This window comes from Numenius arquata, chromosome 8, assembly GCF_964106895.1.
Source record: "Numenius arquata chromosome 8, bNumArq3.hap1.1, whole genome shotgun sequence".
Taxonomy (NCBI): Eukaryota; Metazoa; Chordata; class Aves; order Charadriiformes; family Scolopacidae; genus Numenius; species Numenius arquata.
In genome coordinates, this window is record NC_133583.1 from 43,678,449 (window position 1) to 43,696,456 (window position 18,008).

Here is an 18,008-nt window from a genome sequence, read left to right on the forward strand (position 1 = left end):
CGGGAGCATGGAACTTGTTGGGACCTCCCAATAGTTGTCAGCTGTCTTCTGCTCTTGGTGTGGACAGTTGGTTCGGGTCCACCTGGCTCCGATGCCTCCTCTGATGGGTCCTTGCTGATCCGTTCCTGTTCCCAGGGCACCGCGCTGGCTCTGCAGGTGGAGAGGGAGCCTTTGGAAATGGAGCGGGCAGGTGACTCGCCTCTTCTGGGGACTTGGCATTTTGTGCTTTTTTCTTTGTAGTCAGCATCCACTTTTCTTCTCCCCTGCCATCACATGCAAGTTAATTCTACCCTCTGTTTCCATAATCGCTGTCTCTCTTCCTCCTATAAACACAGGAACTTGGCAGCAGTTCTTGGAGACAAGAACAGTAGTTGCTAACATAAAAGGATAATGCCAACAATGGGGCATTATTTCCAAGAAACTACAACAATCGTAGCATGAGGAAGGCTGCACAGTGGACAGCCGCTTCAGCTATTCAAACCCAATTCTTAGCTTCAGTCAGAAATCTCCTCGTAGGAAGTCAGATAAAGGGAGTAGTGTAAGTTGCATTTTATTAGACAGAGGTGGATTTGATACATGTTATATCTTAATTTTCCATTCTTCTTGTTCAGACATGTTGAGTGTACAGGTTTCCCATTTTTTAGTCAAGAAAGAAAAACACATTGCACAAAGCAGCTGCATTCAACAATACAACAAGATCATAATTCACTTGAAGACTAGAAATGTGCCCAGAAATTTTTCAATCATTCAGTATGCTAAAATATAGATAATAAAAAGAGTTAGTTACTGTATAATGGTAAAATACATTAAAAAAATTCAGGTCAATCTAGAATGAAAACTCATGACTTCCTTCAGTATGGCACCACTCTATTGTTTCATTATAAATTTGTAAAAGGCACCACACATTAAAACTGTAAAGCAAGGGAGAAAACAAAATCAAGCAACTTTCCATGATTTTCTTTTGATACAAATACATATATATCTTAAGGCAGGTGTTTTTATGTGCAAAATACAAGTATACAGGTAAAACCAATGTTGGTATCACATATTCTCATACTCACTTCTTCTTTTAGCAGTAACATTGGTGCCCAAATGTACAGTACACTGAAAACACTTTTCTCTAACAGAGCTCAAAATAGAAGGCAGGCTGGAAATATGGCCCTGATAACAATTAGTTTTTAAATCTGAAGAGCTTTTATGTAGACCCCTTAAAACATGTACAAACAGTCACTCTCTTTTTCTTGTTGTCTCCTCCTTTAGAAAGGTCCATATCAACTTGTTCACTATGTCAGGTTGATCCTGCTGGAGCCAATGACTGGCTTCAGACAAAATAGTTAATCTGAAATGATTTTTGACATAAATCCGTGTAATTTCTGCCATCTCAACTTCCATAAACGCGTCTCTTTCTCCCCATAACAGCAGGGTTGGCATGATGACTTCATGGTGCTGCAGAGGTAGGCAGCTTTAAAAATAAAACACACTTAGTTAGGTCCCTTTTTACAAAAATCACCAAGACAGATTTCAGTCAACGTAGCTTTTAAAATCAACACAACAAATCTCACTGCAAGCTTTCTAGGTTTCAAGATACCTTCTATCATACCAAGAAAACACTCCCGTGACTCAAAGCCCTTTGAGTGTTTTTAAGGATGGTAAAATTATTAGAAGGTAATTTTCCTGCAACATGTCTGTAATCAGCAGTTGATTGCAACAGAGGTCTCATTTTTGGAACGTGAACGATGCTTCATGGTGCACAGCTCAGGAGCCCCATGATCTCTGTAAAAGGGAACGTGGAACAACACAGCCAGAATTTTGTAGGTCAGTGGCTTCCCCTTGGTTGATGAATGCTATGGCAAATTTCTGAACCTGCATTAGTCACTGCAACTAGGTTTTAGTGAAATATGATGCTTTGAATGACATTTAGACTGCAGTGTTCAAGGCATCAAGCTACCCAAGTAGCCAAACTGCTTTACCAAAAAATCGGTTGTCTAGGAAACGGCAGGCTGCTGGTTTTGGACACTATGGAAGATACCAGTTAGAGCGTTTCAGACCTACTGAAAATTAAATATCATGTAGTACAGCTGGAAAAAAAAAATCTGTAGAAAAAGATATTTTATAGAACGTTAACAATGCTGAAGTCAGTTACATTCACTCATCTACGAAATTCATGCTAAGATTCAAAGTGCATCAGAGTTCCCTTTACAAAGAGCTACAGTATGTTTTTGAAGGCCTTGGGCTTACATACCTACATCTGTATGCCGTGAAAGAAAATTGTTCCTTAAAAATTTGCCTTTCATGGATTCATAATCTCTTTAAAACTGCAACATCACAACCCAGAGCCTTGGCAGACTAGAAAGCGTTTAAAGATAAATACATTATAAGACATTTTATCGATACTTTGAAGAAAAGCCCTTAGAAAGTAAAATGTTAATAAAAATTATACCAGCAACAATGACCTGTTTTAATTTTCAGTAAAAAATTATTATTTTTTCTTAATACAATTATTTTAAATGGAATATTTTATAAATATTTCCTCGCATTGAAGTTAGACATTAGGAAAGATACAGGTAGCTAGAAATGCAAGACTATTTCAACATAAACGATATTAACCCACCAGAATTTATTCCAGCTCATCTGTTTCAGAGATGCTGAAAAAATTATCTAATTTATGCTCGAATTGCTTACTCTTAGCCATGTATTGTAACAGACTAGCTGTGGCAATTCAAACCAGATTCCGTCTGATTAGATACTAATTTTTATTATACTAATGATCAAACATGATTATTTTAAACCAGGAATGTATAAAGAAGATTTTCTGAACAAACTTTTATGACAAACTTAAGTGCTACGTTTAAACTTAGGAGTTAGTGAAGAGACTATGCTCTGTAAAAAGGGAAAGACAAAGAAGATGGCATGCATTAGTTTAAGATAAGACAAAGAAATGGAGACTTTGAAGACATTCCTCCTCTCTACTTATACATAATATCAAGAAATGTTAATAAAAGATCACTTTAAATAATAATTTAATTTAATTTTAATTGATGAATTAGGAAAATTCTTAAAATGGCTTTTGTAGGAGTGGATTTTAAATCTCATTTTTCAAACAGATTGACCTAGCCCACTGAACCATAGCTTATTCATAGTATCAGTTTTAAAAATTGATAATCTGATGATCTGATTCAGTGCATTTAGACTAATCCCTTTACATTTTAAATCCAGTATCCTGGATCTCTTCGCTATTTATATGTGTATTTTTTCACTACCGTAGGGTCTACTATTATTGTTTTGTGGCTCAGTGCCATACAAGATTTGTAGCCCCACTTAGGAGAAAACTACCGGGCTTTTTATGCACACTGCATAGATAAACAACCTGTCATTTTTCATTGCCTATGAGCTACACTGTATTTCTTTTCAATCTGGAATATGGCACATTATATTGTGGCTGAAGTTTCTAGAAATCTCCTTTAAGAAGGATTAAGATGCAGATTTCACATTTAGAATGGGAAGTTTCACTCATGATGCTTAAGTCTTTGAAAAACAGACTCAGACCTAACCAGCAGTTTTTCTGTAAACAAATACTGAAGTACTCCTCAACTGCTATAAGAGAAGTAATCCCATTTTCTAAAAAACAACATATCAACAGAAATTCAAGCTTCAACTGTTTATCTATCTCTCTTAACCAAGCATGATACAAAAAGCTTTATGACTTTCATTCCAAGTGTTTGTATCTATAGTGAAGGGAATGACTGCTGTGCAATTTATACAAGGACGTGTTGGTGATGGATGAAGTAAGTGATTTCAATCGTCTCTTTGGAAATAACTTTCCAGAAAAATTAAGCTCTGAAGAATGAAACTCCAGGTGGATAGTAATGAGTTGGAACACCTTTAACATGTAGGTTGCCAGTGGCAGCCCACTGGGAGTTACGGTGAATACAAGTCATTAGCATCTAAGTGCTACTCAATGGCTTATACAAGAGGATGTGAAAATTTCAATCCAGTTTTAATATTTAATGATTCACAACCCGTAAGGTGTGACCATCAGAATTGGTGGCAAGAACTGAATGAGCTGAAGACCAATCTTTTTTTTCCAGTCCAAAGCCTGCTGCACTGTGGCTGACAGCACTTATATTCTCTGAATTTAGTACAGGTATATGTTCATTAGAAAAATAAAGCAAACAGTGCATGAACACACACACACGCAGAATAATTAATAGCTGTGAAGATACTTTCTGATTAATAACTGACACTAGACATTTTTTGAGACTGAAAAGGCCTGACAAAATAGTTCAAACATAGGCAACTCTCACATGCGTCTCATCTGAATCCCACAGCAATTCAGCTATCCGCTATCACAGATATTTCAGTGTTATTGTCAGAGAATCATCTGGTTAATGTGCACACTCACTGATGCGAGGTGCAGACGTAACGAACAAGGCTCAGGGCTCTCGTGCCTCTCCAGCTCCTCATTAGCCCTGCCCTGGGGGCTCCTGCAGTGCAGTTGCAGGGCCAGGGAGCCGCCGTGCAGCCACACGGCTCCCCATCGCCCTTGGACATCCCAGCTGATGTCACCACCACTCTCTGCATAGCTTTAAATAAGTATACTGTTACCAGCACAACCATCTTATTTATTCCCCATTAGTGTCTGTGCTTGGTGTTATCTTGTTTAGAAGAAAAGATATCAGTTCTCTACTTTCTCGTTCCAGTTTTGTCTCTTAGCCTGTACAGACAGCACCTGGCTCAGATTCCCATTTTCCTCCCAGTGTTTCCCTGCTGACTGCTCTCCTGACAGCGGCAGCATGGAAGGCACAGAAAAAGCAGTAAAGGTGGCACAGAATTTGGACCACGGAAAATGAAAAGTCAATCTCCTTCAAAAAATCGACTGTCTGAGTTTAGGGAAGGAAAAGAGTTGTAATTTTTGAAGAATGTTGGGAAGCTGGTCTTGTGTTAGAGAAGCATGTAGGAGATTTAGCACTGCTGAAGACTGGAGGCAGTAAAGGAAAAAAGAGTTCAACCCCACTCCTGTTGGTATAGTCCTTCAAGTTAGGGCTACAAGTCCTAAGTAGAGTATATGCAGAGGTAAACACCTTCTGGCTCTGTTACGTTTTTGGTAGGTAAAAAGTGGGGGGAGGTCAGTCTTTAAGGCCAAGCCAACTCCTTCTGGGAAAGTTAAAACTGTTAGAAAACTGCTGGAGAAAATAAAATAAATATTAAGCTTGCAAAAATATTTCCTATCGTGATACTATCTCTCAGTTTTAGTCTATGCATGCTCCCTGCTATACGTGCTTACTGCTGCCAGTGAGTCTGATGAGATCAATGCAGGAACAAAAAAAAACAAAGATAGGGTTAGTTTTAGGCTTAGTTACAAAAAAAACCTACCTCACTTTTTTTTTAAAAAAAAAAACAGCCCAAACAATAAAATTAAAGTCAGACATGGGTTTGTAAAGTTACAAGTGAGGGCAACTTACTTAGATGCCATATTATCTAGCAGTATTATCTAAGAATAAGCTCTTCATAGAGCTTCTTATTAGATAATATGAACTGCAATGCAAACAATTAATTGATGTTAATTTTGTAAGTATTATTTAGAGACGGATTTTTGTGATTGGCACGGGTTCTGTGAATGAGGAATCGTCTTTGCTTTATTAGATTTTTGAAACAAAGATTTTCCTTGTCTGCACTCCGGTTGTGTCACTGTTTTGTGTGGGTCTCTCGTACAATTGCCTTTGCATCACACTGCTTGACACAACGCATTTGTTACCTGCTGAGACTTAACAGTTTTTGCCTTCTACTTTAGCGGCAGAAGATGCGATAACATTTTTGGCCTCCAGGGGTCTCTAGAATATTTTACCTTGTTTCAGAATGTTACACCCACCTGAAAATGCTTCTGTAATGGTTAATGGGTCCAGTTAATGCTCCAGGTTGTGAAAAGACATAGAGATAAGCTTCAATATCCTCTGCTGTTAATCTGCAGCCTTTCCTTCCAATTCCAGTGGCCTGGCTGGTAAATAAACTTTTCAGAACCTACAAAAGAATAAAAAGCCACCAGATAAGATAGCTAGAAAATGTGATTTCTCTCCTTCAAGAGGATACACCTTTCTAAAATCTATTTATACATTGTTTAGAGTATAATGAATGGTTTAAATGCTTTTTTAGAGAGTTGTGTGTAAAGCACATGGTAAACTTATTCCTGCTGTAACTTCAGAATAATTAACTACAGGCAAATACCAGTATTACCAAGTTACTCAGTTCGGCACCCTGACCTGCCACCTGTGAAAGCAAAGGCAAGTGCAGGCACATACTTTTCTTTGGGATAGACCCCAGCAGCTGACAGGGAGGGAAAGAGAATGATCCAGGACCTTCCCAGCTTGCTGTGCCCCATCTGCGTGCAGCTCTGGGAGCTCAGCCCCGGGCTGTATGCATGTAGGAGGATGCATGCCTGCAGCTGCTTTTTCCCTTTCTACATGCTTGTACGTATTTTTTAAGGTTATACAAGGTGTTGGCCTTGTTGGTTCCTTAGGCAGAATTAACCACCTGGCTGAATTTAATGCCCAGACTCCCAGGCTGCCTGCCCCGGCGCAGGCTCTGAGGGATAAGAGGATGCCCCACTGCACACAGGAGCTTCAGACAAGTCAACAGGAGTTCCCCAGGCACCAAACGCGTCCCACTGGCATGGGAACCAGCAGACTGTCTAGGTGGAGTAAAGCACTGTAGTGCTGGAGGTTAAAAGTATGTACCTGAATGCCTCCCAGAAATGCAAAAGCAAGAGTTAATCTCAGAGACTCTATGTACTTATATCCTACTTTATAAAAATATATAAAGCTTAAGAAGAAAAATCAGAAAGCTCTGTATTTTTTCCAGTAATTACAACTACATCAGAAGGGATCAACGTAGGTGGCAATTCTTCCATCACTCACAGTTAAATATATAAACAAGAGCACTCATTTTGCTCACCTTGAAATCATTTACTGTAAACATGAATTCAGGAAACCATGGCATTTGGAAAAAGAAGTAGTAACCAGATTTAATCAATTGTGATGGATGTCGTAGAATGTATTCTGAAACAAAAATGCCCATGAATTAAAAATGAAAACTGATGACTCAAACAAAATTACTGTTAATATTACTATTTTTTAAACTTAAAGGAATGTTTTAAAAATATTTTGTTAGAGCATGCTATGTGACAAAAGATGATTATTGTTTCAGGAGTAGGTATATGATGTGGCCATTAAAACTTAATTCTTTTATATGTTAATAGAAACAGTCAGTAAACCAGAATCCTGCCAAAGATTAGGTTGAGGGCAGTGACATTGGAGAGTTTAATTGCATGATAGGTTTTCACTTAGAGATCTATTTGTGTAGCTAGTCCAAAGCATTTTTTTCAACTATGGAATAAGAGGCATAAATACAAGTCTAAGTATTTCTCTCATCAAAGATGTGATGCACAGAAATCCATAGAGGATAATCCACTTACATCCTAAAGACAGCATCAATCCTGTTCACAGAAGTACAGAATTTTTCTAACAGTCATCTTGGCAATTTCAAGAACCGTAATCAAGATTGCATAGTGTCACGTTTTAAAGACACTGGAGCATATATAACAGAAGAACATGATATAGCCAAATTTACATTATCTTTTTTTTTTTTAATTTGTAATTTTGTGTCTCCAGTGAGTTGCAAGAGCCAACACTGATATTCAAATATCTAAATTCCTCTAAGCAACCACCGAATGTGTGCAGGTACTAGGAAGTCTAGAACCTATCCTTTACAGATGCAAATTCAGGAAGGCAAAATTGGGCTCCCAACATAGGAGATAATCTTGGAAATACTAATTCTGGCAGTGAATAAAAATGGGTTTTAAAACAAAGTAAACTGAAGTGTCAGCTATCTTCTAGGCTTTCATATCTTACACATTCTTAAATTGCATCACCCATTATATTTTTCTTTGATGGACCATCATCAGCACTGCTCACTTTACTTTTCTGCACAATTTATAAACTGTGTCCTTTCATTTAATCCACAGTAGAACAAAGTTGATCCAGGGAGACTTTATAATGCCACAGAACAGATTTTGTACTTTAACAAATATGCAAACAAATACTAAGAAATACTATAATAAAATGTATTTGTCTTCTATACAGCCTGGTTCCTGCTCTCAGTGAAAATACTGCAAAAAGCTCCTGCTTGCTCACTTGGTGGTGAACAGACCTTTCCTTGGGTAAGTGAGGCTTAACTACTTGGCAAAATGTTCTTTAATATCTTAGAAAGGTGCCCAAGAACACTGTGAGAACAACATGTATATGGTTCTGATTCCATAGTACTGTAAAGTCAGATTTACTTTCAACTGAAATGAATATTAAAGCTGAACTTAATATTTTTAACTATTTCTGGGGAAATGGGGTGACCTTTTCAATGGAAATAGGGTAAGGTCAGCAATTGAAGAAATTAAAATTAGTGAGATATTGCTCTCATTTTAATTACTGAATGTTGATCTAATCCCTATGAAATGTTTTGTAATTCTGGGTAGTAGACAAGCTCAAATCCTGTCATGCAACAAATTTTGCTAGTGTGCCTAAATCCTTTTTTCAGCTCACTGCTACTACATTCCTGAGCCTCTCATAAGTAGCCTGGAAAAGCTGTCTTTTTACAATTAGTATTGTACAAGACCATAAATCATCGCTTGTCACCTCCATTAGGATTAAATTTTAATGTCTGATTCACATTTATATGAATGCTGGTTTATGCAGATTTAATAATGCAGTGAGGCCTTAACCTAGGTGTACTGCAATACACACCCCTGTTCAGGGAATTTTATCCTGCCAAAGTTGAGGAAAACAGATTAATGTATATGAAAATTATGTTTGTAGACCTTCAAGGGTTAAGAAAAACATCAGTTAGCCTGGCTGCAAGCACTCCCACCTCCTACAATAAATTATTTCCAAAAATCAAATACTTGATACCTTACTTCTTCGTAAAATACAGTCCAGATTGTGAGAGGCACTGAGTACAGGCAACTTATCTACTGAACATCTAAAGGGGTAAGTAGTTGGCTCTTTTTAACAACCTCAAAGCAAACACAATCTTAATGAAAATGCAGATACTCTGGATTAACAAAGACTAGTATAAAACTCACCTGTAAACACAGAAGGATGAGGGAAATTAACCACAATCAGCTTAGTCACCATTTCGGGGTAACATATAGCCACTAACCAAGCAATCATTCCTCCCCAGTCATGGCCAATCAACACACACTTGTTGTATCCTACCACATAAACACAGATTTGTGCTTTTATTTCAGTGGAATTCGTATCCATACAAATTATCACATACAATAAAATCATTATTGGGCAAAACAGGTGGTCCAGCGCATTTAATAATGTAACTATTTAATACTGCAGTACTTCCATTATTAATGGCCAGGAAAAACAGAGCACTATTATAGTTAAAAAATTAACAAATAATTAAAGTTGTTTAATTGGACTTCAATTACATTGTGACTATACTACCTTAACGTCAAACTAAAGTCAGTTGGTATCCAAATAGCCACCCTGTTCACATCTTGGCCAATATAGGGTCATTCTAGTGCACATACATTCATCGTGTTTAGGGAGTTTGGAGTTTGAAATTGCAGACAGAAAGACTGAGCAATCTCCCGAGCCCCTCCTGAACAAAACTAATCCTTATTAATTTCTCTGAATGTGGGAGGTTATCTAAGCACTGAACATCATCATTATGCAAGAAGTGGGCGTTGTACTTAATAGCCACATATATATAGCATTTATAAACACACATAAATATACACATTTATATCCTTAGTAGGCCTGTAGCTTGTCTCTATATGCTGTTTTGATGGCAATTTTTAAAGTTCTCAGCATTCACATACTTACTCTTCCATTGTTAAGAATGGTAATTTAACAGCAGTAAAAGGGGGGAGAAAAATAATGACTGTGTTTTTGAAAGCCTAACCATTCCACCTTTAACTAGTGTTGGAATACATACTATCGCATCAGATACCATCACCCTCCTCATTGAGGATTGTAATGCTGAGCCCATACACTACAAATGAAATGTATAAAAGCCAAACTGCTTAGAATCCTGACATAAATTTGAACACCGTTGACAAAGCACCTCATAACCCCTCTGGAATTGAAATCTTTCGGAGCACTTTTGGTATAATCAAGTTCTCCAAAATAATTTAACTTGGGATTAGAACAAACAAAGATAAAAAGCCTCAGAAATACTTTTTCCAAAAACTTGTAAATCCCTATGAAGTTGAATTATGATGAGAGCACTTCTCAAGCATAACCATGGCATTACCATGGAAATTAACACAACTAGCAAAGGTTGCAAAATGTAAACGCAGTGTGGGGACTGCTTGCCCAATCTTTTGACAATATTCAAATACAACAAGCAAAGCAAATCCTAAATTCAAACCTTAGAACTGGGATCACTGCTTTACTATTTCTTCATGTGAAGTGCAGCAAGTTGTTTCACTATCCGTAGAGCATCCAGGGAATTAAAATGATGCAGAGAATGATAGTCTAATCCCTTGTCTTGCTGTTGGGATGGAAGGGAAATACCCTTCACTAGGTATTACAAGAACAGCTACTGAACTGAAAGGGAAAATTTTGCAGACTCTCTTCAGCTCCAGACCGTTACACTGTGTATTTGCCACAGGGAGCGATGTGTCCCTTGTTCTCCCTTCTGTTCTTCTCACTGTTGTATAAGACTGAGTGATTCAGCTCTGAGAACTGACTACTGTGCAGGAGTAGTATTTTGGGATTTTTTTTAATACAGCAGATGTACTGTCATCATCTTCATAAAGCCCACAATATTTATTCCAACTTGTTTGTGCAAGAAAAATGTCACCTGATTTAAATTCTTTGCTCTGTAAGTGCTATTGGACTCTAATTCAGAGCATCATCCACTAAGTGCACTGGTTAGGAGTAAATTAAGACCTTCTTAGGGAAAAAGACCATAGGTCTGCACTGCTGGATTTCAAAGCACATTGGGAAGATTTTCTTTTTAAACTCATGATGAAAAATCATCTTTACATATTGTTTATACCGGCATACACATCATAATTAGAAAACAAAAAATTCATTGATAATAGTCCATAAAATATGAGTATCCTTAGATTTATATCTATACATATCCGTAATGTGTATATGTTAAAGAGACTGCAGTTTAAAAAAAAAACATACATCAATCCTAGATCTTTATGGGGTTTTTCCCAGAAAATCAAGTAATCTATGAGCTGAGTAGTTTGTCTTTTACTAACGCACCTAGAGATTCCAAAATATCCTTTATATCTGTTATCAGGCAATCTAACTTGTAATTTTCTTTGTGAGAAGGCGCATCTGTTTCTCCATAACCTCTCAAATCCAGGGCCACCACTCGATATTCACTTTTAAATTCCCGCAATTGATGGCGCCAAGAATACCTAACAAAGGGGAAAAAAAAAGTTGGAGTCATAAGGTCAAGCAGTATGATACCAAAATGCACTCAATGCTTTTTCTCCCAAATAGCTGAGGGTAAATTAGCATGGCTTTGTTTGCAATGAGATTCTTTATTTCTTTCTGTGGTACATAGATGGTCCTTTGTGGCTATATAGTAGTTTTGTGCTCCCTTCCTGAATTCCCCAGTAAGGCAGTGGAGCGGCCAGAAAGGGGGCATGGCCAGAGTCTGGGTGTTTCAACAGTTCCTGGAGCCTGGCATGGTCCCTTTGCTGCAAAGGAAGCAGGCATTAACCAGAGGACACAGAGGACTATTCTGTTTTATCCTTGGAGCTGTAGTATCATCAAAAAAGTAAGGTCTGAAAAGCTTTCTCTTCTCTCTGGCTTACTCACACACACATTTTGATGAAGTAGGGAAAAACGCCTCAAGGCATGCTTTGGCGTGGGTTTTTTTTCTTTTCAGAAAAGAAATGTCAGAGAATTAATACACTAAATAAACCAAAGAAAGAAATGCAATGAAGAGCAAATGAACTTGATGAAGTTTATATGATTTATATTATATACACTCTCATCTGTGTCTCTATACTACCAGAATTGCTGCAGAACAATCTCTCAATGTGTTGGTACTACACAAAGTATTTCATTGCTTGTGTTTCTATGGAAAAGAGTGATAACATTACACAAATGAAAAGACACACATGCAAAATTAAGAACTCGGGCAAAGGCATGGGCTATTCCTCACTCTGCAAGGACTACCTGTTATTGAAAGGTCATACTGCAAGGACTACCTGTTATTGAAACCAAATAAATTTCGGAACAGCCAGTACCAAGACAGACATGACCTCATCTTATGCTGTAACAGAAATGTATGAAAAACATGATCCTTCTAGACATATATAATAATGGCTGCACCCCTCTGTGATAGGATCTAGCATTCACTTCTGCTTGTTTCAACAATCTCAGATAAATTGTATATAACATATTGATCATTAGTGAACATAAGAGCGATGTACAGAATTCTGCCTTAATTCAAACAGTGCCTATATCAGACCATTGGTCTTCCACTTTAGCTTTGCCTATTAGGGTTTTTGAACTTAATTACTTAATATTACAGTAATGCTCATTAATTATAGACATTTGTATTCATATAAACAGAACAGAAAAAAAAGACAGAAAAAACAGAAAGTCAGAACTTTTTCATTTCGGTGCCATATAATGCAAACACAAGATTTAGCTGAGATCTCCAGGAATGCAATTTTTAAAGGCATTATACAATGGCTTGGAAGCTGAATTTGCCATGGTAACTGTTGTAGCTATCCTATATACTTCAGTAAGAAGAAACGATGAGGCCCATAAATAAATAAATAAACTATTTTCATTTTCAGAAAATGTCTACTTGCTATCCTCATCTTCTGTTTTCACAACAGCCCATCAATCACCAACTATCTGACCTACCAAAAGGATAGGTTTTATATTCAAAGAAATCCTTTTACCATATATGAAATGTAACTATTGCACAACTGGTTTGCAAGCAGAATTTGGAAATGTTGGTGAATGCTTTCATTTTCATAAGGTTGAATAATGGAAACTATTTTGTCACTTTCTGATCACATTATTTCTGAAAGGCAGCTTGTACAAAATTTAACAGCTCACACACAAGTCTTCCAGGTACCCAGTTGTCTCAACACATGCCCTATTTAAAATGTTTTATTATTGCCTTTCCACAACATTGATAATAATTTTCAAGTTCTTATGCATCTAAAGCACTTAATGGCTCTGATGCATTATATTCTTAAGTGATCTTTCATCTTCAGACAGTCACAATAACTCACTAAGGTCAGTATTGTCTGGTTATGATTGTCCTACTTATAACCTTGAGACATTTGAAGGCAGAGGATTTGTTACAATTAAGAATTGTAACTGAATCATATCCCTTCTGTTAGTTTGTTGGTTTTTTTTGCTAGCCAAATGATACAAATTTGATCCTGCTTTAAATACCTCTTAAATTGTGATTATTTTATCTTGTGCTCTCAGAACAATCTCTGTTCTTGGATAAAAAAATCTTCACTGAATTAACAAACCAACATCAGTACTGATAGCGTGACTATTTTATAGACTATTGGCATTTAGTCTTATGTTTAAAAACAGTTATATAAACTATGCTACTGGTGGTCCCAGTGACCTATATAACAGTTTCTCATTCATTCCTTTTGAATGGTCAGATAATACAATATATTAACTGTCACTCACCATTCTAAACTGTAAGGATAGCTTTCTGCTTTTTGAAAATAATATACCAGAGCTCAGTAGAATATTTATATGAAATGCTAAATTTTCCATTACTATTCCCACTGTAGGGGAAATCAGCTGTAGTCTCAGCTGTCTTATTGTGTTAGAATATGCATTATGCAAGGTATGCATAATGTTTGCATAGAATATGCATTCTCCCATCTAACTGTCTTTTTAATCAAAGTTTACAGTTTTAATCCTTCTAGATAGCAATTTATTTTTAGAACAAGCTACTTCTTTGAAAATTTATCTTAAAATAAATATGACTTTCTACCACCATCCTCAAGGCCGTTAGTGTCTACAGGAAATTGCTAAGGGAACAGAAATGACCTCTGTTTTACCTGGGTCAATTTATCATGCTATGGCCTGAGTCCAGCTTGAAAGACCACAGTTCCAACAGTGGAGCCCTAGCTCCATATCTGAGTTTAAAAGGGAAAAGGATCGTTTAACTTGCTGAATTACTGGCATCGCCACTTCTACCGTTCCCTTATTGTTTTTTCTGTAAGCCATGCTTCACTAGTTAAACCTGGCAATGACAGCCTGAGCAATGTGGTTAAATCATTAGACACATGACTGCTTTTCACTGTTACAAACAAACATTTAGGATTCAGTTTGATTCATCATTCATCTTATGACAAACTAATAATAGAACCTTTTTCCTTGAGTAGCATTCCGAAATTAGGCTGCACAATAGCCTATAGAACTCGTAGTTTTTCTTTCCCTCCCCCAGTTAAAAATTAATGTATAGTATTTTTAATAAATGCAGCAATCCATATTGCCCTTAACATATAATGGATCCTCATTTAACGCCCTCTGCTATAATTCATAAGTTTAGCCATATTAGTACAACTGTTATCCAAACAGGAAATTAATTAAAAATGCGCAGTTCCTCCTCAAAGTTTGAAGAAAAGTGTACATACTTGGGGAAAAATTGATTGACAATGCAAAAAAGATGGTTGTTTTGCGTCAGCCCGCAGGAATTTTTTTGTGGATGCTGCAGTTAGAAAACATTTCAATAGTGTGTTCCCTACTAAAACTTCATTCCAGTACTTAGTACTCATAGATACATAAAATGGATCACACTGGGGCTACTTAAGCTGAGAAGGTCACTCTCAGGTATCTTAAGCAGCCTCTTCTGTACAGGAAAGGCGTGTAGAGAGTTTTACCAGAATTCTGGAAAGCCATGAAGCAGCAGCATGAGTGGTTTACCCCTTTCTCCAGCAGCCACATAGTGGAATCTTAACCCTGAATCCTAAAAACGAGAGAAAAAGAAGATGTGTTTTTATCGCTGCATAGAACTGCTATACTGGGGTTTGAGAATGAATATGGTTTCAGACAATATGCCCTTTAAAAAAAACCTAAATTGTCAGTTTTTGAAGCTGAAGTCTTCTGTGATTCTAAGCTCAGGTATCTGCTACACCCTGGCAATGCTGCGCATCCCACCTCAGCTGCCACAGCTTCTTCCAGTGAGGACCATCTTTAATAAACGTCAGGTTATGGTGACTGCGTGCCAGTTCAGCCACGAGCACGCTGACCTTTCTGACAGAGCACCGCCTGGCACGGTGACTAGGACACACAGGTTATCGTGGAAGCCAGCACCTTGCTTTCACACAGACACCAGTCATGTGCTTTACAGAAAGGCTTTAAGACACAGTATACTTCAAACGCACTTTCAGTCTTTCAGTTAGTTTGTAAGATTATGCAACTACTTAAGACCATCATGTTGCCTTTTGGTGCAATAAAGGACCATGCAGATTCTTAAGACCCCAACCAAATCAAAATTAAATAAGTAGAAAGCAAGTTGAGTTCTGTTTGTTTTTATTGTTCAAGGTTTCAGATTCGCTTCAGAAAAGAAAGCCTTAATGTTATAATCTTCTTTCTGCCATATCTATAGTCACTATTTCTGATGCATTTTTTAAGAAAATGGGTCTTACGAGAATTACCAGCAGGCAAGTTACTCAGTGTTAGCAGTGCAGAGGCTGAACACTGACATACCATCAAAATGAATGGATGTACACAAGCTGACCCTAACTCAAGATCAAATCCAGCAGAATTTAAATAAACTGAAATTGTGACCTGGAGTGTTTACTGAATTCTGGCACAGAAGTGGATACAGAAGTTGGGAAAGAGCTCACAAAATACAGCATGCTCTTTAGAAGTCATGTGAAGGAAACTGCAGGAAGAAAGGTTGTAGAGCTCCTGAACAAATGTCAGAGCCTGCACGGTCTCTCCTATTTTAAAGAGGGAAGAAAAGTCCCATGCCTTTGCTGTACATCAAGAGCTTTTATCAGGCCAAGGATCACAAATGCATAGGAAAAGTTTTGCTTGCCAGAGGTGCTTCAGATGCTCTGAGCTACGTCTTAGCTAAATCACTAACCAGCTTCAAAACCATTAAGTTACATCTTGATTCTTGAAAGGGCTTTGAAAAGGGAACATCTGGGGTTTTTATACTCACTATAGATATAACAGGGACTTCTTGCTCAGTTCTGCCCAAAATTACACTGGTATTTCTCCTCTGCCAATGAAGTTAAATTCCCTGCAGGTAAAAGTATCTATGTGTTTCCAAGTACTTAATGATCTCTTCCTAGAAAATCTTAGGACCACTGCATCATCTTCACCTTTTTCCATATCGCTCTGCCTTTGATCCTTTTATATTTAAAAAAGTGGCAGTTTCTCAGTTTCCTTCCACAGATTCTCTGCTCAATTTAGTGAGGGTAAGCCCTCCTCCATCCCGCTTCTTTCAGTTAGTGTCCTCTAGGGAGTTACCTTCAATGTTTATATTTTAAACTATTTATTGCTTTTAAGGACATTCCATTTACTCACAAAAATTCTATCACCATTTGTGCAGCAGCAGTTTAAATGTCACACGCTCCAAACTAAGCCCATCCTCTTATCTTTTCAGTTGCTCCTTTCTGTCCCCTTTTTTCTGCCCCCTAAAACAGACATAGGACATCGCCATCTTTTCTGAAGCACGCTTTTTTCTTTGTTTTCTTGAAATCTGTACAGATCTGTAGGACACATGCGTTTGGAAAGTAACAGATTAGCCTGTTACCCAACGGCAGGAGCGTTTCATATTTCCTGAAATGAGTGACAGACCGTCATCCTGACAGCAACTCTATTTCCCCCCAAATGCTCTTTTATTGCTGTCGCACCCCTTACTTCCCAAGCAACCCTTTCATTTACTGCTTGGTGCTACAGGGAAAAAGAATGTGAGTAAAAGGCATGTGAGTAAAAAAGCACGCACATGCCTCCTAATGATAGAAAAACACCACCAAGCAAATCATGTGAAACTGGGAGGCTCAATAATTTATATTAGAAACACAAAAATCATCTGCACAGATCCCTCCGAACTGAGGTCTTTGTGTTCATTTTACTCAAAATATCACAATTTGCAGCGTGTTCTTTGCTCACCTGTAACTACAAAAGAAACCAAGCCAGTACAGCTTCATTTAGAGCATTTGGTGGAGGAGCAAAGCACAGGCAGAGATCTAAGACAGGTACAAAAATTGACTGGTGGCTTTAACGGTACAAACCTTAAAGGCAGGGCTTAATCTTTCGACTCCTCCGACCCTGATGCACCAAAGGAGCCCTCGGGCGCAAGCGGACAAACCGTAAACACCGGGGAGGGCACGACAGAGGGAGGGTGCGGGAGCAGCGGGGCACCTACCCACAGGCGGGCTGGGAGAGACCCGGGGCCGGCGAGCGCCTCTACCGCCCACCGAGCCCGCACCCCGCCCGCCCGGGCACCGCATCCCCCCACGGCAGCCGGGCCTGCGGTTCCTCCCGGCGGAGCGGGCACGGCACCGCGTCCCGGGGGCAGGCGCCTACATGGGAGGATGCAGAGGAGGGCATGCAGGCTGCCCGCCCGCCGAGGAGGGCGGGCAGGCTCCGGGGCGCCATGCAGGGGAGGGACGGGCTCCCCCCGCCCTCCCCCTCACCTTGATCCGGACGTAGCAGTGGGTGCCCAGGGAGGGGTCGTTGAGGCAGGCGGGGGGGTTCTCCCGCACCACCCAGCGGAAGGTCTCTCCCGGGCGCCGGCCGATGCTCCAGAGCAGCCGCAGCCCGGCGATGCAGGCGCACACCCCGCAGTAGCTGTACACCAGCGCCCAGAACAGCAGCGCCCGGGCCGCCACCATCACCCGGCGGGCGGGCGGCGGGCACGCAGAGCCGGGTCTCGCCATCGGGCCCCGCCGCCGCCGCCGCCGCCGTCCCCGCCGGCCGGGAGGGGCTGGGAAGCGCCGCCGCCGCCAGGAGCCGCCCGAGCGGAGG

At 39.1% G+C, this 18,008-nt stretch overlaps 1 protein-coding gene across 1 annotated transcript; it reads right to left on the reverse strand.

Moving 5' to 3' along the window:
- Positions 1 to 1,227: 1,227 nt before the first annotated feature.
- Positions 1,228 to 17,920, reverse strand: EPHX4 (epoxide hydrolase 4). Its single transcript, XM_074152363.1, has 7 exons — positions 17,678 to 17,920; positions 14,906 to 14,991; positions 11,280 to 11,437; positions 9,128 to 9,256; positions 6,949 to 7,052; positions 5,870 to 6,018; positions 1,228 to 1,462 (listed from the first exon to the last, which is right to left on the reverse strand). Exons 1-7 carry the CDS (start codon positions 17,918 to 17,920, stop codon positions 1,228 to 1,230), a joined length of 1,104 nt encoding a protein of 367 aa, XP_074008464.1.
- Between the last annotated feature and the right edge of the window lie 88 nt (positions 17,921 to 18,008).